The sequence below is a fragment of the Piliocolobus tephrosceles genome, chromosome 20 (assembly GCF_002776525.5).
Source record: "Piliocolobus tephrosceles isolate RC106 chromosome 20, ASM277652v3, whole genome shotgun sequence".
Classification (NCBI taxonomy): Eukaryota; Metazoa; Chordata; class Mammalia; order Primates; family Cercopithecidae; genus Piliocolobus; species Piliocolobus tephrosceles.
In genome coordinates, this window is record NC_045453.1 from 5,438,987 (window position 1) to 5,459,406 (window position 20,420).

The window sequence follows — 20,420 nt, forward strand, 5'->3', positions numbered from 1 at the left end:
CACCATCACTATCAACACCATCATCACCATCCCATCATCTTCATCACATCATCACCATCCCATCATCTTCATCACATCATCACCACCACCATCGCCACCATTAATACCACTATTGTTACCATTACCATCACCACTCTAATCATCATCATCATGACCGCCATCACCATCCTCACCACCATCTCCACCATCCCCAACACCGTCAGCACCACCACCACCACTGCCACTGCCGTAACTGTGTCATGTAGCATCCGTTCCCCACAATATGTCCTGAACTCTGCCAGGGCAAGAACCACATCTATGGGTCTCAACAGTGCACCCCAGGAGGCCCTCTCCAGGTTGCTAAATGGATAAATGAGTGAAGAGTTCTTTGTGGACGGCAAAGCAGCTGATGAGGAGGAGACTGATTCACCCCTCCAGCCCCTTCCCCTCATTCCTGTAAATTCTGCTCCCATTTAGGGCACTGCCCCCTAGAGCCTACAGCCTCCCTGGACCCCAGATTCCAGTCTCTGCCCTGCACACACTGGACCAGACTCACTCCCTCAACACCTCCCTCCCCTTGTTCTTCCTGCTCTACAATACTCAATGGCTCCCAATCCCTGAGATCCGGCTTTCTGGGGCCCCATTATGGGGCCATCCAGCCATATCTCCCCAGCCCTGCACCTCCCTTCAAGCCAGTTTCCTTCCCTCCTTCCCACCGCCTGTGCCCCTGCCCCACCTGGGCTTCCCAACATGGCCAAGAGGAAGTGGAAATCCTCTTGATGGGGCTTGAGGCCCATGATGACTCAGCCCTGCTGACCCCGCCAGGCTCCTGAGTCTCTCCATCCTGGGACTGGAAGAGCCTGCTCGTTGGGTAGGTCGGGCCCCCCTTGATGGGACTGCAGGCTGCTTGTGTGGGGGACCCTGGCCATCTCACCAGCCCTCATGTTGGCCCCACAACAGCTCTGCTTCTCCATTTTGCAAAGGAGAAAACTGAGGCACAAAATGGATAAAGACAAGGCCTGAGGCATTCATTTAAAAAATATCCACTGAGTGCTAGGAACTCAGCAGTGAACAAGACAACAAATATTCCTGTCCTTATGGAGCCCAAGAGAAACGCGCACAAAAACACAGCATTTGTCATATATCCATAAGGGCTCCAAAGTTAGTGTAAGGGCTGGAGAGTGATGGGAACCAATGACATTTTGAAAAGACAATCAAGGAGGGCCTCCCCGCGGAGAAGACATTTCAGCAGAGCCCACTGAAGTCCAGGGGAACAGCCAGGAGGCCAGTGTGGCTGAAGGAAAGTGAGCAGAGGCCAAGGAACTGGAGAGAGGGACTAGAGCTGGGCCTTGCAGGTCATGGTGACTTTTGCTTGGAGAGTCAAGAGAAGCCACAGGAGAGTTTTAAGCAGAGAAGGAGCATGGTCAGGTTTACATTTTTAACACAGCACTTTGGCCACAGTGTGAAGGGGGGAGGAAGTAAGAGGGAGGACAATGAGTGCTACAGCTGGGGAGGCAGTGACAAGAGCTGGGGTAGGGTGTAGCGATGAAAAAAGCCTTGCACTCTAACACTCCCTAGAGCACTACTTCCTGGGAAAGGGGGACTAAAAGGAGCCAGACACCAGGGCAGCAGGGCTGGCATGGGGGACTCCAGGCAGAAGCCATGTCCTGGAGCTCAGTAAGCCTGGCACAACCAGGAGAGGGGCTGGCTCCCTGAGCCAACCAGCTGGAGAGCATACCAGCCCCTAGGCTGCCCCTGACCTCCAGCCAGGGGGGTACCTGGTACTCCCAGCTCTGAGAGGGCAGAGATCAAGTCCTGTTCACCACCACGGAGGCAGTACCTAGCACAGCTCCTAGCAAAGAGTAGGTGCTCTGGTAATCTTTATGGAATGAATGACAGGACCTGGTACATAGCAGGCACCAATCAAAATGTGCTGAACAAATCAATGAATGAATGGATTGCCTGCAGCCCTGTATCATTTGCTGGTAGTTTTTCGTGTTAGTCTGAGTTTCTTAAAATAATTACAACTGCTGCGATCACAGACCCTTGCCAGGAGCCAGGCCCTGGGCTAAGTCTCTTGCCAGCATGAAACAACCCCAAACAGCAGGTTCTATTGCTAGGCCCATTGTACAGAGGAGGAAACTGAGGCCAAGAGAGGTTAACTAATTTCCCCAAGGTCACTCTGTTACTAAGCAGCACTGCCAAGATTCCAACCTAGAGCTGGGTTCTTCTCAGCTACGTGTTAACACCTCCTGGACCAAGATCTTATCAATGACACCGTCATTCCCAACTCAACTGTAAATCCTCCTGAGGGCAGGGATCCCTGGGGTCCCTGATGAACACTCCAATCCTCCATCACATCTTAGGCGCTGCGTTGGCTCTCCACAGCAGCTCGGAGAATGGCACCGCCTTCCTGATAAGGAGCCCAAAGGCTTGGAGCTTGGGAACTTTCCCAAGAATGGTACCGCAAAGGGGCAGCAGAGGAAGGCCTTGAGCCCCCATCTTCTGGGGCCTGGCCAAGGGCTCTTTCCATAGTCCCCTTCCCCTTCCTGTCCCCACGGCCACCCTGTGTACCCAGCACAGGGGCAGGGATTGAGTTCCCAAACCACGAGCCCTGCACAAAGCAGCAGCTACTTCCTGGGGCCCAGCGGGTATCCAGAAAACCCGCCCACACCAGAGGCCATTCTCAAGGTCTGGGGCCACTGGATTGACCCTGGGCTGACCTCTTACCTCTACCTTTCTTTTTCCTGAATAGGCAAAACCACAAAAACTGAGCATTAGGACCTGCACAGGGAGCTGGGCATTTAAAACTGCAAGCAGGGCGTGCTTAGCTATATATGCACAATAATAATTAATAATAATAATGATAACAACAGCAGCCGCAGTGATGATGGCCAACACTCACCGAGCACTCAACCACCACCCTTAAGAAGCCCTCAATGCTCACTACAGCCTCCAGGAAAGCAGGTGCCATTAGTACTCCCACTTTTTTGGATGTAGAAACTGAAGCACAGAGAATTTCAGCAAGTTGTCCAAGCCACACAGTTGAGTATGCAGTGAATTCAGGATTCAAACCGAGGAACCCCACTCCAGAGCCAAATGTATTGGGCACAGAAGGGAGTGGACCCCTCCAGGCAGGGGAACCAGGGGGCAGGAAATGGGATGGGATGACCACTTATCAGGCCCTAGGGAACTGCTGGTTTGCTTTTTGTTATTTTTGGGTGGTTTTTCTGTTTGTTTTTTTTTAGTCGGAGTCTTGCTCTGTCACCCAGGTTAGAGTGCAGGGGCGCGATCTTGGCTCATTGCAACCTCTGCCTCCCGGGTTCAAGAGATTCTCCTGCTTCAGCCTCCCACGTAGCTGGGATTATAGGCGTGCACCACCACGCCTGGCTAATTTTTGTATTTTTAGTAGAGAAGTTTGTTTTTTGTTTCACCAGGTTTCACCATGTTGCCCAGGCTGGTCTCGAACTCCTGACCTCAAGTGATCCATTCATCTCAGCCTCCCAAAGTGCTAGGATTACAGGCGTGAGCCACCACGTCCAGCCAACTGCCAGTTTTGGTTTGGGTTTTAAGTCATGTGCGTGTACTGCTTTAAAACAAACCTCTTTTGTGTACCTTCATCCACCTTGCCCCCTCCTAGGAGGCCTATCTCCTCCTCTCCCCACTGCATGGCTCCTTTCCTCACAAGAGGCTTTCCCTGCTTCCTCCCCAGTCACCGAGGCACGCTCTCCCTGTCCTAACCCCCCCAGGGGGTTGCCCAAGATCATGCACTGGCCACTCGTCTGCTCTTAGGGCAGCTGGTAGCTGGCCTGGGCTGGGTGTGGGGCTGCACCTCCCCATTTAGGCCCCACCCGCTGCGGCCAGAGGCCTGGTTTCCCCAGGAGCCAGCAGGAGGCTCTCCCAGCTTCGTCTGACGTGGAGTGGCCAGCGGCTGGCTGTGGGGCTCCATGCTACTCTGTACCCTCCCTGAACTGCAGGATCTCTGGGGGATCCCTGAGGGTGAACCCTACCAATAGACCCTGCTTGTGCCTAATATCCCAAGGTTGGCACCCTCTGCCAGGCAGACTCACACCCGACTCCCCAGCCTGGGATGAACCACGGTCCAAGACCAGGTAACGCCACAGAGGATCCCAGAATCTAAGCCTTGCTGTCAGAAGGGCGGCGATTTAAGGAGCTAAGGACACAACCCTTCCCTGTGCGAGCTCGAGTCTGTGCTCTGCCTCTTCCCAGCTGTGTGCTCTTGTTCATCTTACTTAACATATCTGAGCCTCCGAATCTCCATTGGCGAGATAAGGATCACAGCGGTCACCAAGTTTGGACAATCACATGGGGTCGTGTGCATAAAGTGTTAGCACAGGGCCTGGCACTTCCTAAGCGCTGGACAATACTGGCTGTGTCATAACTGCCATTGTTCTCACTCTGCAGCAGACATGGACTGAGTACTTCATGTATTCCAGATTCTCCCCACAGCAACTCGAAGAAGCAGCTGACATCGCTCTCCCCATTTTATAGATGTGAGAATGGAAGAAGTTAAGATGGATCCAAGCCAGTTGGTGAGTCAGAATTCGAACCCAGGGCTCTTGGACCCGCTTTCAGTCCCACAATGCACAGCCTGGACTCCGTGGAGCCCACTGCCCCTCGCCCCTGCTCCCCGATGACCAGCCTCTGATTGGAGCAGCAGGACTCCCAGCCTCCACTTCCCACCACCTTTGGCTCCGCGCCGTTCCTCTGCCCTCTGGCTTCCATCAAGGCCCCCTCTCCTTCAGATCTGGGGGCTGGGGCCCTGTCAATCCTGGAGGCAAACCCAGCTGACCACCACCCTCCTGGAAGCCCCCCAGCCCAGTTTCCCTGCACACATTCTGGCTTCACTTCTACCTCTGCCCACTGCCCCTTCTGCAGTTCTCTGCCCCAGTGTCCCCTGTCCCTGCCCCGGACGCCAAGTCCATAGGTCTCACTGCCACTGGCCACGCCACAGGCATAAGCAAAGAGCAGCTCTTGTTTCCCAAGCTGAGCACTTGGCATGGAGTCTCTCTTCACCTCCCCAAGGCAGCCCTGACAGACAGGTCATACTATTGCATCCCCTTTTTTTTCCTTTTTTTTTTTTAGACAGGGTCTCGCTGTCACCCAGGCTGGATGGAGCGCAGTGGCACAACCATAGCTCACTGCAGCCTTAACCTCCCAGGCTCAAGTGTAGCTGGGACCACAGGAATGGCGCCACCATGCCCAGCTAATTTTTTTAGTTATTATAGAGACAGGGTCTCGCTATCTTGCCAGGGCTGGTCTCAAACTCCTGGGCTCAAGCAATCCTTACACCTCAGCCTCCCAAACTGCTGGGATTACAGGCATGAAGCACTGTGCCTGGCCTGGATCCATTTTACAGATGAGAAAACTGTGGCTCAGAGAGGGGCAGCAACTTGCTTCAAGGTCATTCAGCTAATGAGTCACAGAGATCCACTGAAACCCCGGCCAGTCTGAGCTCCAGAGACCCACTCGGTGGCACGGCTTCACCTGGCTTCTTCATAGCTTCTAGGGTTATTGATTCCATCACAGTCATAATCCCGATTACAGCTCCCTTTCATTGAGGGCTTGACTGTCCACACCTTGGTATAGATACTTCTATACAATAGCATAGAAGGAGGATATAACTGAATCGATAGCTATTATCATCCCATTTTACAGATGAGAAAACCGAGGCTTGGAGAGGGGAAGTAACTTACCCAAGACTGCACAGCAGTAAAAGTGACAGAACCTGGACCCAGCCCCTAGCTCCAGACCCCCACTACTCTGCTGACCTGCAGGGGCCTTGAATCAACATAAAGCCCTTCACTCCCAGCCTGCTCCTGTCCCAACCTCAAGAGCTCCAGAGAACATCCATCCTCCATGGAGCCTCCCAGCCTAAGCCCTCTGAGCTACCTCCCTTCTTCTCTCCCCTCAGCCCAGGCTTTCATATCACCTCACAGAGAGCCTCAGAGCCACCCCGGGAGCTTCACAGCTGCCTGGCTTCGGGATCTTTGCTCTGAGAGACCCCAAGATGGAGCAGCAGCTCCTATTCTGTGGCCTGCCTGGCAGGCTTGGTTTTACACCATCTTCCCAGCTACCCCTTGGGGTATGGGTTTTATCACCCCCTTATATAGAAGGGGTCAGGGATCAAAGCAGGCAAGCCATTTGCCTAGAACCACACAGCTGGTTCCAGAGTTGGGATCCAAATGCAGGACTGCCCTTGGCCATACTGCCTTCTGGATGTCCCTGTGGTGCCTCTGCCTAGTCAAGAGCCCCTGCTGCCTGGGCAGACCCCTCTCCACATCCCCATGACAATGACAATCCCACTGGTTAAACATTTCACACGGATTCTTGCCTTTAGTTTTTCTCAACAACCTGTAAGGGAGGAGCAATCATCAGACCCATTTTACAGACGAAGAAACTGAGGCATCTAGTGGTTGCTTAGCTGGGGGCCCAGCAGAGCTTGTGCCTTGGTTTGCTAACCTGTAGAATGGGGTCATAACAGCCTTTCAGGGTGCTTGAGGACCTGCAAGGCTGTGGAAGCCAGGGCCTCTTGGAAACACCCCTGCAGGCTGTCCTCAGACAAGGCCGGAGGCCTGATTGTGTTTTTCTCGACTCGCCAGCATCCAGTTAGGGCCTGGCCTGCTGAAGGAAGGGCCCCATGTCTCCTTGAACATTTCCTCAGCCTGGGGATGCCGAGAAAACGATGAGTCATCCACCCAAGCACAGGCCTCCCAGGAGCTTGTGTCGGGTCCCAGCCGGGAGGGGAGGGTTCCAAGCTGGAGCGGGGGGGGGGGGGGGGGGGGGGGCAATGAGGCCCCCGCGGGGGCCGCCCGGGCGGGGGGCCTGGGTAACACGATGACTCCCACGCTGGCCCCACCGAGGCCTGAGTCACGGGGTCCCCTCCGCAGCCTCCCACCACCACAGGCTGCCAGCCGGGAGGACACCTTTGGATGCTGCGTCCCAGATCCTGCCCCTGTGCCTTCACCCCAGATCTGCACCCCGGTTTCCTAAACCACTCCTCCCACCCAAGAATCCCAGGGTTGACTGTGACCCTCTAGCCTCCCTCACCCCACTCCCACCTCACCTAGCCCCAGCCACTCAACCTCTGGTCCATTGAGGAAACGCGCCATGCCTTTCTCCCCTCATCTCGCTATGCCTCCGCCTGGTTTTCCTTCTCCATCGCCCTCTTGCCTCTCGCCACAGCATCTGAGCGTTCCTTCTAAAACCCCAGCGTGACCTTAGCTCCCTCCACATAAGCACCCTCCTGCGAGCTCCCTGCTGTGCCTGAAGCGATGGGCTCCTCAGATCCCTCTCCTCCATCTGGCCCCAAACAATCTTGCCAGCTCACCCCCTCAGGACCCCACTGTGGTTCTCAAGCTGACTTGGCCATTTACTCATCTCCACTCCATCTAGAATGTTCTTCCAAACATGCTTCTCTAAGAAAATTGGCCCTGGGATCCGTTGTACACAGCCCACGCTGACCCCACCAAAACCAGTCCCACCCCCCCGGAATGAGCTTCCCCATGCTCTGCTCTTGCTGAAAAGTCCTTTTTGGCCTTCAAGGTCCAGGTGAAATGATGAAATGTCACTTCCCCGAGGACTTCTCAGGCCCTGTCCTGAGGGTGGGTCTGCGCCCTGGAGCTCCTCAGGGCCTCTGTGTATAACTGGGCAGTTCTCAGAACCCGGCTCTGTAACATCTGCTGAACCCCCCTGCCCAGTGGGGAGCCCCTTAAGGGCAGGGGCTGGTCTGGGTCCTGGGGATACAGCAGCAAAAAAAACAGATACAGTCCGCCCTGCGGGTGCTCATGGCCTTGGGGGAGACAGATCCTAAGCACAGAAACTAGTGAAATACATAGAAAGTCAGGGGGTGATAAGGGCCACAGAGGAAAAATCAAGTAGAAAAGAGAGATGGGAGATGGTCCAAGGGATCTAAGGTGGTTCTCACTGGGTGATCAGGGAGGCCCACTCTGAGCAGGTGACATTTGACCAAAGATCTGAAGAAGGAAAAGAGCTGACCATGCAGAGATCTGAAGAAAGAGTATTCCAAGCTAGGCGCAGGCCAGTGCAAGGGGCCTGGGGCAGGACTGTATTTGGCATGTTTGCAGAATAGCAAAGAGGCCAGTGTGGCTGAGGCCAAATGAACAAGGGGAGAGGGAATTGAGAGCAGCGGGCAGCCAACGCCAGATCGTGCAGGGCTCTGCAGGCAACTGGGAAAGCAATGGCTCTTGCTTTGAATGAGACGAGTCTTGGTGGGTTCTGGACAGAGGAAGAAGAGAACCTGACTTGGGGTTTCCAAGGTTTCCTCTGGCTGTCTGTGGGAAGAAGGGGTTATGTGGGCAGGGAACAGGGTAGACACAGGGGGCCCCGTGGGGAGGCAGCTGCCTCTCCAGGCTTGGACCAGGCTGGAGGCAGTGGAAGCCATGAGACATGGTAGAATTTGAGATGTGCTTTGAAGGTAGAATCAACAGGATTTGCAAATGGGTTGGACTGGGAGGGAGAGGAGGTCAGAGAAAGGGGTCAGAAGTGACTCTCAGGTGAGGCTGAGGAAGGGGAAGGCTGCAGTTGCTGTGCAGGAAGGACAGCGAGGAAGTGAATGAATGAATGACCTGGGCTTGGGAACCAGAGGCTCACACTCAGCTCTGGAGCTCAGTGGGACCTTGAGTGAGTTCCCTCCACTCTGCCTTAGTTTCCCCATCTGCAGGGGAGGAGTTCCATGTCCAGGGTGGCCAAGAGGACTAGTGCTCTGGGATCCACAACCATGTGGGTGAGAGGATGGGCCCAGCCTCCCACCTGCTCTGCCATCTCCCCACTCCCCCGCACTCCCGTCTGCTGGCCCAGCAGCCCGCCCAGGCCAGGCCTGCAGCTGCAGTTGAAATCCGAGGGGAAGAGCATGAACGAGAGGCAGCGGGGGCATCTGTCTCCCATCAGGCTGGGTCTGGCCAGGTGGGAGGGCTGCCTCGAGGTCTAGAAAGCTTAAGTGGGGTGCCCTCACTAAAGGTGAGAGGGCATCATGAGCCAGGGGTGGATGGAGAGCTAGGGCACCCCTGCTGCCTTCACTCCCAGGGGTCCTCCCGTGGACCCCGCCTCCAGGCCCTGGGGTTTGGAGGGTCAGACAGAGTCCTGGAGCTCCAGCCCAGTCATGTGTTCACTGTGGGCCTTGGGGAGGTTCCCTGGCCTCTCTGGTACCAAGTTCTCATCTACTTCACAGAACCCAGGGGAGATTAAATGGAATAATGTATCTGGCACATGGCAGGGGCTTGAAAAATTGGGAGATGGGCTCAGACCCCTGCCGGAGGGAGGCAGTCATATGCCCGCCATTATGTGTTCTCCTTACAAATCCAGACCCCAGGAACTCAGGTTCCCAGCCAGGGGGCCGGACGGAGGTGCAGTCCATATGGAGAAGGTGGGGATCGGGTAGGGGTCGGGTCCATATAGAGGAAGGGCGAGAGGCTTGTCCCTCTACTCAGCAGGTGCCTGCCGGGCCTTGGGAAAGCCCTCCAGCGCCCTTCCTTGACCTCTGGGATCTGACACCTGGGAGGAATTCAGAGGCAGGGAGATCACCGGAGTCTTCTGTATGTCATAACTAAAGCTAAGGAGGCTCACTGCAGGGCAGGAACCAGTCAGGGCAGCAAGAGACCCTGAGCCTGCAAGTTCCCAGCTCTGGGGGTTCAAGCCACACCTCCATCCCTCACCAAGACTTCTGGGACCAGTTGCAGTGTCCACCGCCTGTAAGCCCAGCTGCATGGGAGGCTGAGGCAGGAGGATCACTTGAGCTCAGGAGCTGAAGACCAGCCTGGGCAACAAAGTGAGAATCTGACTCAAAAAAAAAAAAAGAAAGAAAGAAAGAAAGAAAGAAAGAAAGAAAGAAAGAAAGAAAGAAAGAAAGAAAAGAAAAATGAAAAGAAAAGAAAAAGCCTCCTCTGTTCAATTCAGTGCAACATTTCTCAGGCCCCTGATAGTGCTGAAGACACAGAAATGACTCAGACACAACCTCTAGGGAACTCATAGTTGCTGCCTACCTACTCTATGCCAGGGACTTGGCTGGGTGCCTCATCTCCACTGTGCCATTTAATATTCACGACATCCTTCATCACCATCCCCATTTTCCAGATGAGGAATACTGAGGCTCAGTGAGATCACATAGCAGCTAACATTTCCTAAGATTTGCTACATTTGGGGGCCCTATGTGCATGAAAGCATTAATTTCCACATCAGTCCTAGAAGAGGAATATGATTTACAGCTCCATTTTACTGATGAGAAAATTAAGGCCATGGGAGGCGGAGGTTGCAGTAAGCCAATATTGCATCAAAAAAGAAAGAGAGGAAGGAAGGAAGGAAGGATGGGTGGGAGGAAGGGAGGGAGGGAAGGAAGGAAAATTAAGGCCACACTGATAAAAGGGCAGAGATGGGATTTGAACCCAGGGCCCTGTAGCATTAAAGCCCAGGCCCTTTACCTATTCTCTACATCAAAGTGGACTCAAGAGTTCTTGTTCTAATAAGCCACTGGCCCTGGTGGGTGCTGTCACCAACTTCCAGCTGCTCCTTTACCTGCTTTGGGGCCCATAGGCCTAGCCTGGTTCTCTTTTTTTTTTTTTGAGACAGAGTCTCCCTCTGTCACCCAGGCTAGAGTGCAGTGGCATGATCACAGCTCACTGCAGCCTCTAACTCCTGAGCTCAAGTGATCCTCCTGCCTCAGCCTCCTGAGAAGCTGGGACCACAGATGCGTGCCACCATGCCTAAGTTTTTAAAATTTTGTATAGAGATGGGGTCTCACCATGTCCCCAGGCTGGTAGGCCTGGCTTTGACATGAGTGAGCAGGGTGGCCTCAAGCACATTCCTTAGCCACCATCCTCAAATGACAGCAGAGCCTTTTCCAGTTTGCCAAGAAATGGAGCTTTAGAGCCCATTTTCCAGAAAAGGAAACTGAGACTGAGAGAGGCCAGGCAGGCTACTTCTCCGGGGTCATGTGGCAATTAAACAGTTGAGTTAGGACCCCATAGGCCCTGGCCCCCTCCAAGTTCAGAGCCTTTTCTCCCAGGACCTTTCCGCCCCATGCTTGGCTTTGGGCTTTGTTATAGGACCATAGCAAGAGGCGGGTAGGGGGTGGCGGTGGGAAGCTGGAACAAGGAGATGCCTTGGCTGCAGTCATGTCATGGGGACAGGGGCATGGCACCACCTCTTATGGCCACCACTTGGCTTCAGCCAGCTGCTGAGACTCCAGGGATGGCAGGGGCCAGGGCTGCAGCTCGGGTGACTTGATGATGATGGAGGACACCCCGACAGCACCACACTGGCAGACAGACAGGGTGAGTCCGATCCGGATCACATGAGTGCACGCACACAGTCACCCCCGCGGCTGCCAAGGCCCACAGCCCAGGTGCTCACATAGATGCCAACAAACACACAGAGGAGCCTCTCCACCTGTGCCCTACACACACTCCACACACACACACACTCACACAAGCATTTCCAGCCTGCACATAGATAGGAACAGCACACTCACACCCACACAGTTGCACTTTTACACACACACACGCACATGCATGTTCTAGCCCATGAGCACACACGTGCAGGATTCAGTTGCACAACCTCTGAGCTAAGATCTGGCTTGAAGAAGCCCAGATATGCCTGAGGCCCTCCACCTTGGTCCCCAGACAGCCCCAGCCATAGGCTCCCCACCCCCCAATCCGCCCAGCAGCATTTTCAAGGTCCCAGATGGGCCTTCCAGCCTCCCAGACATGCAGGGACGGCAAAGCAGCCTGCAGGGGCCATAAAGGAGAGGGTTTTCCTGCCAGCTCCTACCCAAGGAAGAAAGGTGCACGGTGTCCCCACCCCTAGGCAGAGAGTGACCCAGGACTTAGAGGGGAGGCCCCAGGAAGGCAGAGCCTGACCTGTCTGCATCACCCTGGCACCGAAATGCAGCCCCCCAGAGTTACCCAGGACTATGCCACCCAAATCACAAGGCGTAACTGACAAAAACACACGCTCTGCCACTCACGAAAAATGCAAAGGGGCCTGTGCCAGGCATCACTGTCAACCTTCTTCCCAAAGCCCCCCAGGGCCCAGGACAACAGAGGCGTCCTCCTCCTCTCCACCCATCTTCATGAGCCCTAGGAAAGCCCACAGACTTTATGCTGTGCCAGTCCTGCCTCAGGCACAAGCCTGTGAATACAGACATCTTGATCAGAGGGATGCTTTGAAACTAATTCAGACTAAAGTGTAATGGACTGAAAGCTTGATACGAAGGACCTATGCTTTCAAATTGGATCAGGTTGCAAGACCCTTCAAAGTCAGAATGGAGATGTATGCAAGGTCCCTGGCATTGGTGTGGACTAGGGGAAGTTCTGAACCTCCCTAAGCCTCAGTTTACTCATGTGAAGGTAGCAGTAATCACAGCACCGGCCTCTAGGCTGCTGTGAGAATTCCACAAGCTGATGCATATCAGCACCTCAGCCCACTGACAGGCACGCAGTAGGTGACCCCCGAAACAGCTGCTGTACTGATAATTCAGGGAAAACCAGGAAATATTGAGGGACTCAACCAAAGGTCACAGCACATATTACGCGGTGCTAAGTCAGAGGCCATTTCCCTCCCAGACCAGCGGCCGCAGGTGTCAAAGGTTTACACAAAAGCTCTGGGGAGAAAGACTTAGGCCTGAAAAGGCTTTCCACTAAATGAACGTTGTTGCAAACTGGGAAAAGACCACCATTAGTCAATTTGGGTAGCGGAACACCTGGGGTCCAGCTTGCAAAAGCCTGGTGTTGAGAGTGGAGTTTGGCAATCTCGAAGTTTCCCTTGGGGAATGGGGCTCTAATGGTGGGATTCCTGGCATGTGGCAGGTCCACGGAGAAGCTACAGCGGTGCACAGAGAACCCTGTTCCAGTCCTAGCTCCCGACAAATGGAAACTTCCTCTCTCTAGCCCTCAGTTTTCCCATCTGGAAGATGGTACAGTTGGGCTGAGAACCTCTGTCTCTCCACAGAGTCTTGGGGCTCTCTGATCCTAGGAAATGACAGACAGCCCAGGGACCCACCTCGGCCATAACCTGTGGCCTCCGCAGGGTCTGGGGACGGCTCCACTCCGAGAAGCCAGAGGAAAAGGAAAGGGGTTGTTTGACTTTGTGGCCAATGCCGGAACAGAATTGGAGGGTCTTGTCTCCAAGGGTTTGCTTCCCCCTCTCGGCAGCCCACAGGGGCTGGAGCAGGCCAAACGTAAGAAATAATAAATCCTCACCAGGCTTCCTCCGGCCAGGAGGCCCCCAGCTGGCTCTTGTCATAAAGAGATCTTATCCCCACCAGCACCCCTAGCTGCCCGTGGAGGACTCCGCCCTCCTCCCCTCCATACCCCGCTTCCACCTTCTACTTCCTGTGACAACCTGCAAACTGGAGGCCAACTTGCCTCTCCCCCCACGCCCAGGCTTCTCCTCGACCCCCGCCCTGCCCCACCCCCACCTGGGCCCCAGCTGCAGGAGGCCCCGCGGAGTGTAATTCCCCTCGCCCTCTCTCTGCCCTGGGCCCGTCCGGACAGATTAAGCCTTTGTCACACACACCCAGAAAAGCTCAGGGCCAGATGGGACGGGACAAGTGGTGTCAGATCATCGACCCGAGGCTGGCCGGGACTAGGAGAGGGCCCCGACCGCAGCACCGCATATGGCTGTGGGAGGAGGAAGGGAGGCCCAGGGTGGGGGCAGCCAGAGAGCAATGGGGAAGAGAGGTGACACACCATGGCCACCCTGGGGACAGAGGCTATATGGGGCCTGTCGTGGCTGGATGACCCAACTCCCACCTCCCTTCTTCCTTGGAATCTTTCTACCTGCTCTCTCTTGAAGCCCCCCTGGGCTTTTTTATCCTGTCCTCAGCTCTGCCCACCACTCCTGACATCTGGGTGACCTGGGAGCAGGCACAGAGCCCCACCCACCCCGGCACCCCAGTGCCCGCACAAGGCCTGTGGGTACTAAACAAATGCTTTGGACAAAGGTTTATGGCCCAATGACCTTCACAAAAACCCACCGAAGACCAAACTACAGGCTCTCTCCCAACTGACACCAGGGGCGAGGGTGTGTGTGTGTGTGTGTGTGCGTGCGTGTGTGTGTGTGTGTAGGCCAGGGACCGTAGGAGATGTCCTTTGCACCTTTCAAAGGAGGTCCCATTCAGCCCCTCCCAGTAAGAGGCCAATGGCTGCCCCAGAATTCCCAGCAGAATTTGTTCCTCTTGGATCAGTGAAAAGGAAAATGGAAATATAAAAATAATAACTGGGCCCCAGGAAGGAACTTGGAGATGGGGGTGGCATCTCCTGCCTGGCTCCGGCTGGCTGGGCGAGTGGCAGGTAACTAACGGGCTCTCTGGGGACCAGCAGGCCAGGCAGGCGGGCGTGGGGAGCCCGAGGGGCGGGTTGTCGAGGGAGGGCATGTCTGTTGTGTTTGTCGATCTCCTGGCAGCCTGGACTGGGAGGCCTGGGTCCCCTTTCTCTGCCTCCCAGGCAGGTGGTCCCTCAGGGAGGGCTCATTATTGGTCTGAGAGCCAGGGTGGAGACTGGGGACGGTCGCGCTGCCAGGGGCAGGCAGGGCGGGTCAGCGTGGGTCTCAGGGAGCGTCTGAAGCCAGCAGCCGGGCAGGCAAGACCTGGGGTCCAGGCCTAACACCCAGTTTCTGCATGTGGCCTGGATAGGGGGAGGGGGTGCTCAGCCTCTACAGCTGTGTGGATAAAGAGTGGACGACTGCTCCAGATGCCCACACCCTAGGAGAAGTTGAGCCACATAGAAAGCCAGTGAGCCTGCTGCCAGGTCTGGGGGGATCAACCCCCAACTCCAGGAGAGGGTGGACTCAGGGCTCCTGCCTCAGACTAAGAAGGTTGGGCCAAGGCTTCCAGCTCTTCAGGGAGGTGTAACCAGGATGGGGGGGGCACCTACCCGGGAAGCCCTGATGGCAGAGGGCACTGACCTAGGGTAGGAGGCAGGACCCAGCCAACCATCTCGTGGGTCACTGACCTCAGAAAAACCGCACTCCGGCAGGGCGCAGTGACCCAAGATGGGAGAACCGAGGAGGGGACCGACCTGGCAGGGTGGGGAGGGCTGACCCATGCGCCCCATCTGGGAAAGTGGGCACTGATTTGGGCTGGGGGAGGGGTCCTGGACTCGATCGGGGGGGAGGGGACAATGACCCAGACTCGCCGGGTTTGAGCGAGAGTGCGGATTTAGGCTGGGGGGATCCCAGCCTTGCGCGGGCTGGGTCACTGCCCCAGCTTCCACCACGGGGAACCCGGTCCCGGCGCGCCCCTCGGCCCGGCCCCGGCTCCCTGTTCCCGGTCCGGCCGGAGGCGGCAGCGGCGCAGATGGGCTGCTGGCGGCCGCAGCGCGGTTATCAGCGCTCCTCGCAGATGGGCCGCCCGCCCTCCGCGCTCGCGGCTCCCACTCCCCGCGGCCTGCAGCCCCGTCCCCTGGGCGCGGGGGGAGGCGCCTCCGGATCTGCTCCCCGGCTCCCGCCTCCCTCCCTCGCGGCCCCCTCACCCCGCGGGCCAGGCCCGGGCGGCCGCGGAGGGGGAGGGGGAGGGGACAAGTGCACTTTTCGTAACGACCGAATCAATTGTGTGTGAAGAGCCCGCTCCGGCCGGGGACGGGGCTGAGCGCGGGGCGGGCGGGCCGGCCGGGGGAGGAGCGCGGAGGGGGGAGCGGGGGAGCGGGGGAGCGGGGGAGGGAGGGAGGCCGGCGCGGGGCGGCCCGGCTCTCGTGGTCCGGCCGGGGAGGGAGCAAGAAGGGCGGGGGGAGGCCGGCGCGGCCCGACCGGGCCGGGGGCGGAACGCACTAATGGAGGGTCTCGGCGACGGAAAGTTCAAAGCTCAGCAGCGCCCCGGGAGCGGCCACCCCCCCAGCCCCCACCCTCTGCAGAACAATGAGGTCCCGGCGGGGGAGCCGCGGGGCCCGCGCCGCACGCCCTCTCCAGGGCGCCCCGGGCCAGAGGGGACGCCCCCGCCCGGCCGCCCGCCTCCTCCCTTTAGGCGGCTGCGGTTCCCCGTCCCCTCCCCCATGCCACCCCGCCCGGACCCGGCCGGCCCGGGGGTCGGGGGAGGGGAGGGGATGGATAGGTCAGGCCGCCCCCGTCCCGGGGAGGGGGGAGCGAGGGGCCCGGGGGGCTGAGGGGGCGCCCCACCCACCCGCGGGAGGCTGCTCCTGCGCCAGGCTGCGGCTCCGGCCGCCCCTCCCCGGGCTAGCCCCGGGTGGGGTCGGGGCGACAGTGCCCGGGCGGGCCCCTTCCCCTGGCGCTGGGAGGCCCGGCGGACTCCCCGTCCCGCGGCTGCCCCTGCCTCCCTCCCCCCCAACCCGCGGCACCACCCTCAGCGCGCTCGCTCACACACACACACACACACACACACACACACACACACACACACCGCCCAGCCGGCCCGGGGGCGGGAGCGCGAGGCGCCCGGGACAGGCAGCCCCGGGGCGGGCGGGGAGGAGGCTCGGGCTCCAGAGCAGCCGCCTGCTGGCGGGGGGAGGGGACGGGAGGACGGAACATGCTGGGGTGAGCAGCCCGGGACAGCCTGCCCGGCACGGCCACGGCCCGGGCAGCGGCGCGGAGGGGGGCAGGGACGCCCCGAACCCGGAGCGCTGCCCAGGCGAGCCGGGGAGGGCCGGTGAGCAGCGACGCGTGCGCCTCCGGCGGGCCCGACACACGGACAACCTCAGGGACACACGTTCGGACACACATCCACACCCCCACCCCGCCCCCGCCCGCCCCAAGCCCCGCCGCGGGACCCGCCCGCGGCCGCCGCGCGCGCACTCACCGAGCCTGTCTTGACCGGCACATACACCACTTGGCCCATCTTGGGTTCCCGGCCGCTGCCCAGGCGGAAGCCCTTGGAGCGCACCCAGAACTGGAACTTGCCTTTCTCGCCGGCTGCGGGGCCGCTGCCCGCGCCGGTCCCGCCGCCGCCCTGCAGGACCTCGGCGATCCGCTGGTATTTGCTGCGTGTCACCGTCTTGGTTTTGGCCGAGTCGCCGTAGGTGCGCAAGCACCAGTCCCGGAACTGGCGGCCCAGCTCCGAGTCCCCGGGGCTGCGCTCGCGCTCCCAGCCCCCGCGCAGCAGCAGCGTCGGCTTCGGCATCCTCCCGCCGCGCCCGGCGCCCTCGGGGGCGGGCCGGCCGCCGGGCCGCCCGGTGCCGGGACTGAGCTGGGCTGGGCTGGGCCGGGCCCGGACGCGCCGCGGCCGCAGCTGTCCCGCGGTGTGGCTCCGGCGAGGCTGCTGGATGGGCGCGGGCGGCGGCCGGACGCGCGGGGCTGCGGCGCGCTCTGTCCTGCTCGGGCGGCGGCGGCGGCGGCGGCGTTGGCGGCGGCGGCTCCGGCTCGCCTCCTGCTCCGCCTCCTCCTCCCCCCGGCCGGGATGCAGGAGCGATGGAGGCAGCTCCGGGCCCGGAGGTGCAGAGGGGGCGGGCCGCCCCGCGGGCGGCCGGGGGAGGCGGGAGGCGGGGAGCGGCCCCGAGCGCGGGGAGCGAGACCGAGCCTGGGCGCGGGCGGCAGCAGTGGCTGTCAGCTTGCGCGGCTCATCCTGCTCCTGCTCAGGCTCCCGCTGCCGCGGCTCTTCCTCCTCCTCCTCCTCCCGCGCCCGCCTCCACCACGCCGCGGGATCCCACCTGTTAGAGCCGCGCAGCCTTCGCCGCCGCCCGCCCCCCCTTCCTCCTGCGCCCGCCCGCCGGGCCCAGCCCCCGCCCGGCCCGGCCCCTGGGGGCGCGGGGGCAGCCGCGCCCGCAGCCGCCGAGAGGGCAGGAACCGCAGGAGCGTAGTGCCCAGCCCAAGGACCGCGTTCCGTCCGGCCGGGCCGGGCCCGGAGCTTCGCAGGTCCCGCTCCTCCCGGACGCGGCGGTCCCGCAGGGAGTAGGGCGCAGACCCCGGCCCAGCAGCCGGCCTCCCGGCCGCCCCGCCCCACTTAGCCCGGCCGGGGAGGTGTAGGGCAGGCTCCCCGTCCCTCGTTCCCGCAACTGGCTTGACCTCTCTCCCGTGAGCCGAAGCCAGAAGAGCAGTGTTCCCCTGGGGGAACCCCACATCGCCGCCCTTCGGGGCCCCCAAACTTCCTCTCCTTTTGCCTCACCCTGAATTCCCCGAAGTTTGACCAGCTTTGCCTCTGCTTGCCTGCTCCGCTGCTCTGGGACAGGCCCGGGCCCCCTGGGAAGTCGCCTGTGGCCTCAGCCCAATCCCACCTCGGCTTCGGAAAGCACTCAACACATCCACAGACTTATCCTGAGACACCCTGCCTTCCCGGATGCGCCTTGACCTGGAATCTCTTGCTGAGTAAACTCAGGTGGCCCCACCGCCCCCCTCCTACCTGGGCAGATCTGACCTTGGGTAGAGCTAGCTGGTCCCCTCCCCCTTAATGAAATTCCAACATAAATAAAGGCACAGGCCAAATTTCCAGGATTTCTGCACCCCTATCCCCCACTTCCTTAACAGTTCATGAGGAATTGCTGCACTCCTCTCCCAGCTGTCCCCTGGGATCCACCCCATATCCCCACGACACTCCTGCAGGCAATTCACCATCCAAGTCCTGAGGCCCAGACTTTGGCTGGTGCAGGACCGTTTCCTGCCTAGGAACTACTGGCTTCTCCCATCCCAAAGTCCCCCACCCCAGGACCTACTATGCGACATGTCCTGACAACTCTGAGAAGCAGAGGGGAAGGCCCCATTTTACAGATGAAGGCCTGGGGCTTGGAGAAGTGGCCTGACCTGCTCAAGGTCATGCAGAAAGGAGGGGTGGGTTTCAGTTCATGTACACCTGGCTCCTGCTGCCATATCACACACAAAGTCTTCCCCTTTCACCGCGCTCAGAGAGAGCCCCACTCTGTAAATACCTGGCTCACTTCCCCCAGTAGAAAGGGAGCTCCAGATGCTCAGGGCCATATCTGACCCGTCCTCCTATGCCCGAGCCGTAGCACAACACCTGGCACACAGTAGGTGCCAATAAATGCTGAAAGAACCCTTGAGGTCTCCCATGTCCCAACCTCTCTCTGCATTTCACATGGGAGATTATTTTTAGATAATTTACATTTCATGTTACTTTATATACACCAACAACTCCACAGTCATTTTTCCTCTTTATCTTCCCAAGAGCTCTTTTTGGATCTATGCTGGTATGCATGCCCGTTTTTAAGAGGTGACCACTCAGAGCGGGGAAGGCACTACCCAAAGGCCAGCCTCAGGGGCGCAGGGGCTTCTGTTATTAAGAAGCTCAGACCCTGAGTTTTTCTATGTGTCCCTTGACAGTTATCCTTCCAGCAGACTCTTCCTGAGAGCAAAGATGCTCTAGCCTGGCAATGGTAATGATAACTTGTGGCAAATATGCCCTGTGCCTGGGTGGTGGGGTCCTTGTGTGAGCTCTGGTCTCTCCGTCCAGTTCCAGGACCCACTTCTATAACCACTAAGCCGGACCACCTCTCCACTCAGTCTGGGTCTTTGCCTGCCTTTCAGAAGCTAAAAACCTGGTTGTCAGTCTTGGGCTGAGTTCTGGCACGGCAGAATGTATAGTATAATGAAAAGAACATGGGCTTCGGGTAGAGTCAGATTTGGAAGTGAGTCCTGACGATTATTTGGCCTGGCATTCTTCATGCTCACAGATCCCACTTGGCTACTTCCCGGTGGAATGAAGCCATCATTCCACCTTTGCTGGGTGACCTCAGGCAGGTCACTGAGCCCCTACTTCATCATCTGTATAACGGGACAGGATGTCACAGATGTAGAGATTCAACAGGATGAGAGTGCCTGACCTGTGACGGGTGCCCAATAAGTGCCATTTTCTCCCTCAGGGGGCCTCGAAGTATTCAAGGAGGAAGACAGGCATTGTTGACACTTTTTGTGCTTCATTCATTCAATAAACATTTGTTTAGCAGCCATTGTGCAGCAGGGGCTTGGGATATGGTCATGGGATCCCCAAGGTCCCTGCCCTACGGGAGTGCGCCAATGGGTATGGAAGATGGCTATTGAACAAACCAGCTGTTGATCACAACAGCTCAGGGAATGGGCCACGAAGGAGAGAGGGAGCTGTGATAGCAAATAATGCATAGAAGGGGCTGCTTTTCTTAGGGGGATCGGGGAAGGCCCCTCTAAGGAGGTAGCATCTGAGCAGTGACTTAAATGACAGGTGCCAAGGCATGCTGTTCCTGCATTCCAGGCAGAGGGAAGAGCAAAGGCAAAAGCCCCAAGGTGGGAAGGAGATTGGCATTTTCTAGAAGCTGGAAGGCATCCAGTGTGGTGAGACTGAAGTGAGGGAGGAGGGGTTGGAGGGCAGGAGTCTTGAAGACCCTGGGAAATACTTTGGATGGCATTCCAGCTGCTATGGGAGCTACTGGCGAGTTTTAAATGAGCAAGACTGTGGGGTAGAGAAGAAGTGAGGAGCGGAGGACAGCTGCAGGGGTCCAGAGGTCTGTGGTCTTGGAGGTCAGAGGTCTGGAGTT

General features: G+C 58.3%; 1 protein-coding gene and 1 long non-coding RNA gene across 3 annotated transcripts in view; one reads left to right on the forward strand and one right to left on the reverse strand.

Moving 5' to 3' along the window:
- Window positions 1-17,535, reverse strand: part of NOL4L (nucleolar protein 4 like) — a 142,744-nt gene extending 125,209 nt beyond the window's left edge. Inside the window, exon 1 of one of the 2 annotated variants that reach the window (XM_023220419.3) lies at window positions 16,763-17,535. In XM_023220419.3, the coding sequence (XP_023076187.2) occupies window positions 16,763-17,083 (321 nt within the window). In that variant the 5' untranslated portion in view covers window positions 17,084-17,535. The remainder of the gene's footprint in view (window positions 1-16,762) is intronic. The other variant, XM_023220420.2, reaches the window with a different exon arrangement.
- LOC113225024 lies at window positions 4,265-6,321 on the forward strand. Its single transcript, XR_003309636.2, has 2 exons — window positions 4,265-4,532; window positions 5,659-6,321. It is a non-coding gene; the product is annotated as an uncharacterized LOC113225024 (long non-coding RNA).
- Window positions 17,536-20,420: the final 2,885 nt, after the last annotated feature.